Raw genomic sequence first — 12938 nt, forward strand, 5'->3', positions numbered from 1 at the left:
TGCAGGAAGTAGATCGTAGGAGAAACAAAGACAAGCTAACTGCAAAAAATATTCCTTAGTTAGCTTAAACATGTGTGAGCACACTCACTGGTTTGTTGATCCAGAAGATGTCAGCACTGTCTGCAAGAGTCTCATCTGGCCCAAAGTCGGTCATAGGCTGGGCCTCGACCCGTGAGCTTTGTTTCCTCTTCAGCATGCTGGGGCTTGCCGTGCTATACAGGGAGTGAATCTAACAAAGGGAGGGAGGCGAACCACACAATGACCAAAGCTAAATGAGGAACAGGGGGCACTCTGGCTGAATTCAAGTCAGGGCAGGGGCAGAAGTACTCTTCCAACTCCATGTCAGGTTATAATCTGATATTCTGCATTTATCATACATCTGAGATATCACACACCTTCAATCACCATCAGCCAAATTGATATTATTTTTGGTTTGAAAGAACATAAAAAGGTCCTTGATGCATGAGTATGTATTTATTAGAGGCTGCATGCAAATCTATGTTTAAATGAGTTCTATTGCAGTGAAAGAATAGACTTCCCAGACTGGAATTGCCAGAGCAGAGATGTGTGCTTCAAAACTGAATGCGCTGAGTTGCCAAATGGCCACCGTGATACACGACGCAGCACACATGGAACACAGAACAAGTGTAATCACACAGGAACAGCTCCAGCAACTTACCATTTCAAAACTGAGCACAAAGGTGCCAGCAGAATATGCTCTACAGACACCAGGAGCTGTGATTCGGTCACCTGTGCCTGGCAACATCTTTATTTATGTTGTTTGAATGTGTGTATGCAGAAAAAAAGGAAAAGAAAGGAAAAAACTGTACGTTTCAACGTAAGAACACAAGAAGACATGACAGTGTGAATGGAGACAAAGCGCACATACCAAAGGGAAAAGTAAAGCTGAAATTGCTCCAGCACTGCACATAACATGCGATCAGGCATACCCTGTAAATAACACACAACAGTTAGTCAACATCATGGCTTATGTGGTGTACAGTACAATACCCACATCTACAGTACGCTCATAGAGACAGGAATGCCGACCACATCTGACATCAATGCATATATGCGACACACTCTGAGTAAGTGAGTGACTGAGGTGTTGTGGAGGAGGATGGGGTGAAGGAGGAGCAGATAACTCACTGTGAGGCTCCTCATTGGTGCGTTCATCCCAAGGTCACAGAGAGGTGGAGAGACCAACCAGACGGTAAGAGACTAGAGATGCACTAAGGAGAATGTCCAAAGGGCTTGGAGGTCCTGAGGCAGCAATCGGCAGGTGCTACACCGGAAAAATGAGAGTACATTTGAGTCCAGATAATTCCTTAACCTTGGATGGGACCAAAAAATCATGTGAGCATTTTTCACCAATTGTAAAACAGAAACAGAATATTTATGAAAATTATTTAAGTTAGTTTTCTAAAATACCAGTGATGAAGTCACCCAAAGACTCAAAAACTGCTTTTTATATACAGTGGGGCAAAAAAGTATTTAGTCAGCCTCCAGTTGTGCAAGTTCTCTAACCCACTTTAAAAGATGAGGGGCCTGTAATTTTCAACATAGGTGTACCTCAACTAAGAGAGACAAAGTGAGAAATTAAAAGTCCAGAAAATCTCATTGTCTGATTTTTAAATAATTTCTTTTGCAAATTATGGTGGAAACTAAGTATTTGGTTTCCTACAAACAAGCAATATTACTGGCTCTCATTGACTTATAGTTGTTGTTTTTTTTTTTTTTTTTTTTGTAAGAGGCTCTTCTTTCCTCCACTCGTTACCGGTATTAATGTCACCTGTTGGAACTTGCAAACAGTATAAAACACACCTGTCTACAACCCCAAATACTCACACTCCAAACTTCACTATGGCCAAGACCAAAGAACTGTTAAAGGACACCAGAAACAAAACTGTAGACCTGCACTAGGGTGGGAGGACTGAATCTGAATCTGAAATAGGGAAGCAGCTTGGTGTGAAGAAATCATATGTGGGAGCAATTATTTGAAATTGTAAGCCATACAAGACCACTGATAATCGCTCTTGATCCACGCAACATCTCACCCCGTGGGGTTAAAATGATCACAGGAACTATGAGCAACCCTCCCAGAACTACACGGGGGCTCTAGTGAATGACCTGCAGAGAGCTGGGACCAAAGTTACTTTAGCCTCTTTTATATGACAGACCATGCCGGCAAATCGGCGTAATATTGCCGCAATGGTATGCCTATAAACGCGCCATGCCGGCATGGTTCCGCCTCGCTTGGTAGTAATATTGCGGTAATGGTCTGTCGTATGCGCCCTGGTGCAGCAGAGGCAGATGTCATGATGACGTGGGGGGTTATTGCCGAGCTCCGGCTGGCAAATGTATTGAAAATGAAAGTAAACACAAACAATAAGGTTTGCTTTTTGAACAAAATCAGCTGAGATGGCAAACTGGAGCGCCACAGCGCTCCACGAGCCTCTCTGTTAGAGCTGAAGCTCAGATCACCAGAGACTGCACAGGGACTGATGGGGACAGACACCTTTAGGAGCTTCTTGTTAAAAAAAAAAACTTAACGATCACAGCTTCAATCGCAATAAAAAGCTAGTTATGTCCAAGATAAACGGAAGTCTGCGGCAGTGCAGAGACTGCCCCATACCCCCTTTATGCCACAATCACCTAATCTTTTATAAAATTGCCACAATTGCGCCACATTACCGCCACAGTCTGCTCTTATAAACGAACTTTATCCTCCCCAGGGAGCCGCGGCAAATCCCGTTTTGCAAACGCTATGGTCCTGTAAAAACAGCTAAAGGCTACCATCAGTAACATACTATGCCACCAGGAACTCAAATCCTGGAGGGCCAGATGTGTCCCCCTGCTTAAGCCAGTACATGTGCAGGCCCATCTGAAGTTTGCTAGAGAGCATTTAGATCACATATGTCAGAGTCAAGGCCTGTTCAAGCTGGTTTTTGCGTGACCTTCATCCCCACCCTCTCCTTATTCTGTTCTTATTCCGCCTTTCCTGGGATCCATTGATTTCACTTTTTCTCATTCATTTTCTTTCTCCCTTTCCTTATATTTTTTTCTCCTTTTAAACTTATTTTTAATCATTTTAGAAATCTTTTCATACTTTGTTTTGTTTTTTGTGAAGCGCCTCGTGATTTTATCTTGAGAAGCGTTATATAAAAGATTGTTTTCTTTCTTTGTTGTTATCTTAGGGTCTTATCAGTCACACGTACAGTGAGCCCTGCCCTAAAGCACAGCTCACCCTAATGTGACACAATGCTATGTGTCAGCCTCACTCACATATATGTTGTTGCCATTAAAAGAAACGGTCTATCCCACAGACCCCACGTGCTTACAAGCAATTTCCCAGTGTAATAGCTACACTTAACATATGCAGATGGAGACGTGAGGAAGAGTGAAAACAAAATTACAGAGACTAAGTGCTATTATGTAGGAGTATAGGTGGCAAAGACTGCAATTACATTCCTATTTGGAGAAAGGACATGTTCTTCAGGCAGGATGATGTGATCTCTGGACAGAATAATTGTAACTGTAAGTATCTAAGTATTCAAACTTTCTTTGTGTAAGTTTTATTCCCAAGTGCACTCAGGCAGCATCTTCACATAAACAGTCTAAAATAAATGCATTTATTTATGAAGTAATGCTACTGAATTTAAAAGTTTGGTTTTGTGGCCTGTAAATGTCTTTATGGCATTAGCAAAGCCACTCAGATCGCAGCAGCAAGGTTTTTGACTAGAGATAAAGGAAGACACCACATTACACCGATTGGCCAATTGTCCTTTGGTCAGCTGTAATATTACTCAAGTAAAAGTAAAATGTACAGTGCAGTAAAATTACTTCTAAAAGTAATTTTTTCAAAAGGGTAGTAAATGTAACTGACTAAATGTAATTACACAGTCAAAAATAGGGGTAAGGAAAGGGGACATTGTCGTGCCCCAAGGGACAAAAATGACATTAACACAGTTTAAGGAATAATATTAGACTTCAGGGTATCTATCTGTACTGTTTTTGTTGTTCAAAAGGTACATATATGTTCCTTAGTAGTAAAAGGTCCACATTTGTACCAATTATTTCAAACGGTACAATTTCTGGTTATGATCTCCTTCACTAAAAAAACATCCATTAGCAAAGCTATACTTCTTAAAATAGGTTTAATTGTTTCACTGTTCACCATTTTGTAAACAATTGTAAAATATTTTGTTGGATTTTTAACTCATTCACTGCTATTGACGACTAAAGTCGTCATTTGCATGTTTTTACTGTGTGGGCATCGGAACGAGCCCCCGCACCGTGAGAACAAACATCTCAGCTCTATAGCTGATTTTCATTCGCGTATGTCACACATCACATGATCATGAAGCAGAAAATCCATGTGTTAGCAGCTCATTTTGGGTCCCTGCTGTAAAAAAAGTGAGGCGTGACCCGGAAAAGCTTCTGCCGATCACAATTCAACAACGCATTGTGAAAGAACGAATAAAGCTTGAAACGCGCAGATTCTTGCTGATGTAAGAGGTGAGTCTACTCTTGTTTTGCTTGTTTTGGTAGTTTTGGCATCGGTATCATCATAGCGCACAATGTTCTGTGACTCTTAAAAAAACTATATAAACGGTGAGAAACGCTGGCAGCGAAGGGCTTTACCAATCAGGAAACGGCAGGCACAGAATGAGTTAAAAATTAACAATACATTTTTAAAAATGTGTTAACAAATGTATTATTTTTGAAAAGAGACTGTGTGGCTCAATTGTGTTTTGACAGCATAAATACCGGGTAAACAAATGTCATTCTAATAGCATTTGACAGCTTTTGACAAGGACCATTGATAAGTTTGACAAATCAGCATTGTATTTGAAAAGTAAATAACTGTAGCAAGTACTTTAGAATTTGTAACTGCATTCTGATATTTTATCTTCTTGAAGTAAAAATAACCATACATGCATTTCCACTAGGGCTGCACAACATATCGAAAAATGATCATCGTCGGGATAACAGGACGTGCGATAGGCCCATCACAAAGCATGTCAAAAACGGCGATAAATGTTTGGTTCAACATTTCCATCCGTGTCATACATCAACTTTTTGTAAACCAGCTGTTTTTTACGCGGAAGTATTATTTGACCAATCAAATTTAGCTCTTCTGATATGCGGCCAATCAGATGGGTCCGTTCACGTAATACACCCGCCCCCTATGTAGACCCTTAGGATGGAAAGCAACACCCAAGCTGAGTTAGCGGCGCCGTTCCCTTGTTCGTCATGCTGGCTCAGAGCAACGAACGCACTTTGTGCTGAGGTTTCTGGAATCAGCGCTGCTTTCAAACGTGAGTCTGCTCGGTGTCGTTAAGCAGCTGATAATAACCGGGCTGACTCCGACACGTGCCGGTGAACCAACCCACTTACCTCCATGTCGCTAGTGTTCCACCGGTTGGTGATGTTAGCCCCAGGCTCCAGTTAGCTTCCAGCTAAAAGACTACAGCACTCCTCCCAGTCCCACCCTGCTAAAGAGGGCCTGGAAAAGTTCCCCCACACATCAAAGTGATTTTTCATTTATGAGCTTTTATAACCTTGTTAATCAGGATAGTTGATTTGCTGCTGCACATAAACTGTCAGACAGAAGCTCTGCTAGCCGGTTATCTTAGTTCAATTTGTTAGCTTGTTATCAGAATCATAGTTGCAGTTTCATCATCTGAGCTGCTTTTTAAGATCTAGCTAAACTTGTTCAATTTGGGGTTAAAACAAACGTTTTCACATATTTTCCATGTAGTTTTTTTTTGCCAGTTCCTCTTCTGAAAGGTAAACAATTGTTTTTCTCTTTCCCTCAGAAAATCTTAAGTTGCACCTAGTTTGGCCCAGCACAGATCACTTCCCAGTTACAGCAACAGCCTTATATCATAACCACATAAGTGGAGAAAATGCTCAGTAGCAATGAGAGAATTTGCTGTTGCATGTAAGTGATGTTAACTATTATTTAACATTTAAACTTATTTTCTGATTTTTTTTATTTCTTCAAAAAACCCTGGTAAGGGATGTTTTTCTGTATTTGGAGCATCAGAAAAAGTTTTATGATGGAGGTGATGTTTTAAAGTCACTGAGAAACTGCATGCATGCAGTTTGTTGTTTTGCTGCTAATACAGTAGCAGGTGCAGCTGCATATTTTTGCAATAAAAATGTTATGTTGTAATGGAATTCATGCATTAGTTTTTGTTTGCTTTGAACCCAGAGCAGACGTCACACACCAGACGACATCAACACTGCATACTTTAGTATTTGTTCATTTATCGCGAGTAATATCGATATCGCAATAGTAAGCACTGTTATCGAATATTACAGGTTTTCCTAATATCGTGCAGCCCTAGTTTCCATAATGGTGTAGTGGTTAGTGCAGTAGCCTTGTCAGTAGGAGGTCCCAGGTTCACACCCTGGCCTGCAATCTTTCTGCATGTTTCCCTTTCATTGTAATTTAAATTAAGGGTACAAATTTGTACCCACAGTTGATCGTACAAAATGGTACCTTTTGAGGGTACCACCCTAGTGACGAGACATTGTACCCCTAAAGGTATAGTTCTGTACTTTCATTTCTGAGTGTGTGTAGTTACAACACACCTTGGCAGAGGACTGAAATCTACTTTAAGCTAACTTGTTCAGGGAACAATTCTGTGTCCCTGTCTTCAAATTATAGGAAAGAATCTCATGTCATGAAAATGAAGATGAGCCATTAGCAACTTTTTAAAGAGCTTACGCAGAGGTCACAAGATAATCTGGCTTTGATAGAATGAAAAGGACAGTCAACTAATTAAACCGCCCTTACTAGCAGTGATTTTAGTTTAGCATTATTTACAAAGCAACACAAATGCTGATGAGACGACTGTGTTGCAGCGGATCTCAGGAGGAAATGAATCTGCTTACAGAGATGAGGTCTTGTAGCTGTCTGCGGGGTGTTCAGCTAAAAGATGAACCTGAACACACCACAAAGACACAGGAGATCATTCTGGACTTCAGAAAGTCCCTTTAGTCCTCCCCATCAATGACAACACAGTGGACAAATGCCAACCCTTCAGGTGTCTGGTAACCTCTGTCCTTGTCAACCTGTCCTGGACCACAAACACCAGGACTGCCATCAAGAAGATTCAGCAGGATCTGCACTTCCTGAGATTGCTTAGGGGTAACATCAACCAGAAGCTGCTGACAACCTTCTACCGAACCTCCATGAAGACCATCTGGACCTAAAGCTCCTCAATGTGGTCAAAACTTCGCTGAAGATCATGGGCTGCCCCCACCCCTCCCTGACAGACATATGTACTCATCCCACATCCTCAGAGCACAGACCATCACCAGGGATACGACTCATCCAGCCCGTCGCCTAACTGACCTGCTGTCCTCTGGCTGGTTCCAGTAGATTAAAGACACACTCAAAAACACTTTTGTCCCCCTAGCGATTACCACTCTGAATGCACACTTAAACACTTTATTTGCAATAACCTGCATGCACAATGCTCTAAAAACTTAATAACATTAATATACTTTCAGATGCCAGCAGTATTTTGTAATGTACTTTTACTTATTCCAAAACCTTGGAGTAGTCTCTCCAATTTTCAATCAATCAATCAATCAATCAAATTTTATTTCTAAAGCGCTTTTCAAACAAAGTGTTATTCAAAGTGCTTTACAAAATGACCCCAGATTCCCATAACAGGTTAAAAACATTAACAAACATATGCAATCACACGCACACACACACACATTTTGTTGTGCCTGCAGCATGTTCTGTGGTTGTCCAATCACAATCAAGCTTTCATTCTTATATGTAAGTCATTAAATAAATACTTGAATGAACAAAAGTGTCTGTACAGTCACTCATACAAAATGGCTGTCATAACCATGGATGTACATTAGTGACAGCATGCTCATCCTCAGACTGAAAGCTGAATGAATTACATCAGAGAGACATGGTTACTATGGAAACGAGGAGGTGCACAGCTGATTTCTGGACAAAAACAAGCTGAATGTAGCACGTATTCATGAATATGAGTGAGTACAGCTCCTAAACAACGCAAATCTGATTCGTGACAGCAGGTGCTGAGGCAGGGCGGTAGAATACAGGAGAGTATTTCACAAAGGCCTAGTGCGGAGGATGAGATCCCCTCCACTTCCTGGAGAGAGGACCTGCATGCTACTGTATGTCGCTGCTCGCGCAGCAAAACCCAGCGCGAGCCACATCCACACATCGAAGCAACGCGACATTCTAGAGATGTATTAGGAAATCATTCGGAATCACTTACGAGCGGAGTGTTTCCCTTATCGGCCGTGTGTACCCCTGTCCATGACATCAGCTGTTCTTTGGGTGTGCTGGGATCGTGCAGGAGGCTGCGGGAGCGCGCGCAGGATGCAATCACTTCAGCAGGTCCAGCGGGGGCGCGCAGGCTCTTCCAGCTCTTCCTGAATGCATTTGTTTACTTACGTCAGTGATCGGATTCACGCAGAATAGCGCACGTATTATGACTATATTATAATGGGGAGCAAGTATTTAGATTTCACTTTGATGGTTCATGAAAAAACTATTAATATTTCGTTACATTTTCTATATTCTATGTCAGAACACACACACACACACACACACACACACACACACACACACACACACACACACACACACACACACATATATATATATATATATGCCTTTGGCAAAATATGAATCAAGTCTCATACTCTAAAATTATTAGATCAAAATACATGTTTGTATGGATGGTCCAGGTACTGGTTGTCTTGTTTCCTGATTTCTCCAGCCCAGGTGTTTTAGAGCTTGACTCCGAATCCATCTTTATCCCAAGGAGTCCTTTTATATAAGCTTAAAATGCGTGATATATTAAGAAAGAGCACAAAAGTCATCCATTTGTTTGAAATCCATCCATCTTATACTCATCCAAGGTCATACACAGACCTAGGTTCTACTCTGAGCCACCCAAAAGAGAGCTTGTATTTTCTTCTGAATATTCAATGCTCTGGTGCTAACCACCCTAATTTTTACTGAAGCTCATGACCTGAAGATGTCAACAGAACCACACCTTTTGCAAAAGCAGAGAGGACATCTTGAGATAAAAAATCAGACATCCTCCTCTCCACGACAATGCCTATAGATTCTGTTCCTGAGCACCAAACACAGGATTTGATCCGTAACCATATCAGATCAAGCTATATGCTGTTATATTATTTTTTTTCTATTAAAGGTAAAAATAAAGCTGCTGTGCCACAGAGTTTTCTCTGGAATACCAATGAGGAAAAAGTGAAACAACATCAACAAAGAGTCTGCATCTAATTACATGTCAAACTGGTGACTTAAGTTTTTGTTTTGGCAGATTTTCCCAGTTCAGCTCCTGCCCAGGACCGTCTGAGAGTTCAGACTAATCAAAGGCACTTGTATGGAGCTGTGTTGGACTCTGAAGGGACTGAGCCAGTTCAGGCCAGCCTGCTGCTCCTTCTCTCCTCTTTTTTCCCTCTCCCTCTCACTCTCCCTTCCTGTCCTGACTGTTTAAGGAGAGAAAGATTTAGAAATTCCTTCAAGCTACTTTACTTCAGGTTTCTGTGGGATTTAAACATGCACACTACGGTTTTAGTGCAGTCTGTTTTAGTGCCGTTGCTTCTGATCCTGCTCTCTACCATCGAGGACACTTTGTTACAGTCAGTAAGGTGAGTTTGCATAAAACGTAGCTCTTTTTTTTTCTTTCTGTTACTGTTTTGGGGTAGCCCTGAGAGCAAGATGTAGAAAGGAGGTGCAAACTTTTATTGAAAGATGTTTGGAGAGAACAATGTGGGAAGTTTGGAGGCATTACAATATAAATAGAGTTTGCAGCTGGAGTTTCTGGGGCAGATTTTATATTCAGCTTTATTTGCCAACTGCATTTCCCAAAAAAAAACTGTTTTCTGTGGTTTTTATACAATAATTTCACTTGGTTTGTTTTCCACGCTGCACTTTATTCTGAATTGGACATCACAGACAAGTATTTTTTTTTTTAGATGAGATGGCAAACCAGACTCAATCTCAGGTGTTTCTCCCAGGTTGGGGATGAACTTACATCTTATTAGGTGTTTTGTTTTGCAGAGATTTTCACTTAGGTCCAGCTGGACAGCCAGGCCCTTTCCCTGTGGGGTTTGCTTGCTCTCTCTGACTTGGTGTGCTCTGTTTTCAAATGCATCTAGTTATGTAAGCCTACGCTTTCAATTGTTTAACCTAATGGAGATGTTTGATGTTACAGGAGACGATGGACAATTAAAATATTATAGTGGTTTATACTAACTCCCTAACACTGATGCAGCATGTCTGAAGTACAATGCATACATTAATGCCTAATTGATCCTGACTCAGTGGGATCTGCCTGCAGTGTGTTTGTGCATTTTGAAGACACTTTTATCCAAAGCAACTTACAAAGTAACCCAGCAGGTCTGTTTTTGTCCCGCGGGAGGAAACCATAGAACTCTGAGAAAAGCCATGCACGCATAGGAACAACATTCTAACTCCATGCAGAAAGGCTGCAGCTGAGATTTGAACCTTCTACCATCATGGTCCAAGGTGTAACGTGATGGAGGTGCTATTCCACCAAAGGTTATTTACCCTCTTCACGGATGTCCCTGACACAGAACTAATCTGCATGAGACTGCCTCAAGGTCATGCATTTGCTTCTAAACTGCTTTCCTTCCAGCTCAAGAGAAATGAAGACAAAGGACTCTTTCCTTTTAATAAATCAAAGAACTCTATTTTTAATAAGCTAATCAAACAAAGTCAATAATAAGATGTTGACCATTCTGTGAAATGACAATGTTATGATTAGTATGCTTTAATAAGTAATATGACTTTAATCTAGCTGCACTAGACACTCTGATGACACATAATGTAAACGCACGACACATTGCTTTTACTCATCCAATCAGAACTTTCCTTTCTGAAGCGTGGCATGGTCTCTGTGGTGTTTATATATCTGCCAACTTTGATTTGACCAGAAATCAAAACATCCAGATTAATAAAACCAGTCCCCATGCCATCTTAAATTCAGTTCACCGCATGCTAAAAGAAGTATCGGAGGAAACCATAGAACTCTGACAAAAGCCATGCATGCATGGGAACAACATTCTAACTCCATGCAGAAAGGCTGCAGCTGAGATTTGAACCTTCTACCATCATGGTCCAAGGCTACAATGCAACCAAATGCACCGCCATGCAATGTGACATCATTATTAAGAAACTCTGCTGTTACCCCAGTTTCTACTCATCTCCAACAGTTTAAGACAACAAGTTGTATTTTACGAAAAGTTAGAGTTAATAGAATTTTGAGATTGTATTAGTTGGTGTGGCTCATTTTTCCACCACACCTTAGCAGGACATTACATTCATTTAATTTTGAGTTGCATAAAGCCAGTTGTTTAATTAATTACTGGGCGTTAATTAAAATGTATCTCCTAGCTGTGATTTGACTTCCATTTTTTTCACCTGATTGGTTCCATTATTGTGCCCCAGTTGAGCTGATGTGAGTGTCCCCAGCTGACCCAACCCTGGCATCAGAGTATGAATCTAATATTTACTTTTGAGGATTTCATCATTTTTAATTTGATATCATAACTGTCTATCCACGCTTCATTTATTAGAAAAAAACACATGTTTTAATATTCAATCAAAATCATTTGCATCACTGGGCAACACTGATTAATTACCAGGAAGAAAAAAACTGGCAACTTGTTTTTATAAAGACATGTCTTTCACATACATTTTCAGGTATACAAAAAAGATTCACTACTGGGCTGACTGACTCTCAGCTGGTGAAGCTGAAATGAAATGCTCATAGGCACAAATGCTGTTAAAATATAATTACCAGAGTAAAATCCTGGCTTCATTATCAAATACTGGCATAACTGCAAATTAGCAGATTTACTTGAAATTAGTTGTAGAAATTATTTCTTGAATATTTTCAAAAACAAAGACATTGATTAATTTTCTAATGTTTTCCCGGTCTCGACCAAGGTTGTTGTGCCCTGCTTCATAGGAGCATAGACCTGGCAATCATCTGCATATAAGTGAAAACTAATCTTGTCTTTACGGAACAACAAGCTCAATGCCAGTAAACGGACAGAGAAAAGAAGAGGGCCAAGAATAGACCCCTGTGGCACTCCAGGGCAGTGTTAGCAGAGGACACATCTCCTATTCTCACACAAAACCTCTTTTCCAAGAGGTGAGACCTGACCCACTGAATGGCTGACCCAGTATTCCCTGGTCAATGTACTTTATGTATAAAATGTGAGATCCAAAAGTAGCAGTAGCACTGACGCCTCTGCATCATTAGCTATAAAAAATGTCATAAAAAACTTTTTTTATCCACATGATGAAAGTTGAAGACATTTGTGATTCTGACTGTTACTCATCATATCATGTATACAAATCTCATCAACTAATTACACAGACATTTCTTTACTTTTTACAGACATTTCTTTACTTTTTACAGATGCAGTTTTATCTTCTTTTGGTAATTAAGGTTAAGTGTGCTTTATTTCTGTGGATTCCAGTGCTTCCTACCTGCTGTTTAACAAACAACAGTAAGGTTCTGATCCTGACCGTAGCAATCCAAACCAGAAAGCTTTCCCAATTAATATTCTCTGATATTTTGTAAGGACAAATTAGCGTGACTAATAGACTTGTAGAATGTGAGTGCTGCACCTGTTATCTGCTTGGATTGTGTCACTTTCAGACCATAAGTCGCTCTTGGGTCTTGCAAACTCAAGTTGTTGAGCAAACATTTTCTTATTTATTTTCTTTTATCAAAAGAACGATTTCCTGTGGTTCTCAGAAAGAAGGCGGGGCCTAAAAATCTATTTCTGCCAGTGTGAAATAGTGCTTGCATTACCTCCTCCTGAAACATGGACAACACACTTTTCACAGCAGGAACACTTGAGCT

The 12938-nt window shown here is 40.5% G+C and overlaps 2 protein-coding genes across 7 annotated transcripts in view; one reads left to right on the plus strand and one right to left on the minus strand.

Annotated features, from left to right (window-relative positions):
• The window catches only part of nalcn (sodium leak channel, non-selective), a 137758-nt gene extending 129357 nt beyond the window's left edge, over nt 1-8401 (minus strand). Inside the window, exons 1-4 of one of the 4 annotated variants that reach the window (XM_015965982.3) lie at nt 1150-1285; nt 890-951; nt 680-766; nt 89-229 (exon numbers count right to left, since the gene is read on the minus strand). In XM_015965982.3, coding sequence (XP_015821468.1) covers nt 89-229; nt 680-766; nt 890-931 — 270 coding nt within the window. In that variant the 5' untranslated portion in view covers nt 932-951; nt 1150-1285. The other 3 variants (XM_015965984.3, XM_070544474.1, XM_054746713.2) reach the window with 3 other exon arrangements.
• A 735-nt stretch (nt 8402-9136) lies between these two features.
• The window catches only part of itgbl1 (integrin, beta-like 1), a 75774-nt gene continuing 71972 nt past the window's right edge, over nt 9137-12938 (plus strand). For 2 of the 3 annotated variants that reach the window (XR_008564395.2, XR_008564394.2), the window contains exon 1: nt 9137-9687. Coding sequence is in view for 1 of the 3 variants with exons in the window: in XM_015965981.3 (XP_015821467.1) it covers nt 9596-9687 (92 nt within the window). In the remaining 2 variants the exon portion in view is untranslated. The remainder of the gene's footprint in view (nt 9688-12938) is intronic. The other variant, XM_015965981.3, reaches the window with a different exon arrangement.

The sequence above is a fragment of the Nothobranchius furzeri genome, chromosome 14, assembly GCF_043380555.1.
Source record: "Nothobranchius furzeri strain GRZ-AD chromosome 14, NfurGRZ-RIMD1, whole genome shotgun sequence".
Taxonomy (NCBI): domain Eukaryota; kingdom Metazoa; phylum Chordata; class Actinopteri; order Cyprinodontiformes; family Nothobranchiidae; genus Nothobranchius; species Nothobranchius furzeri.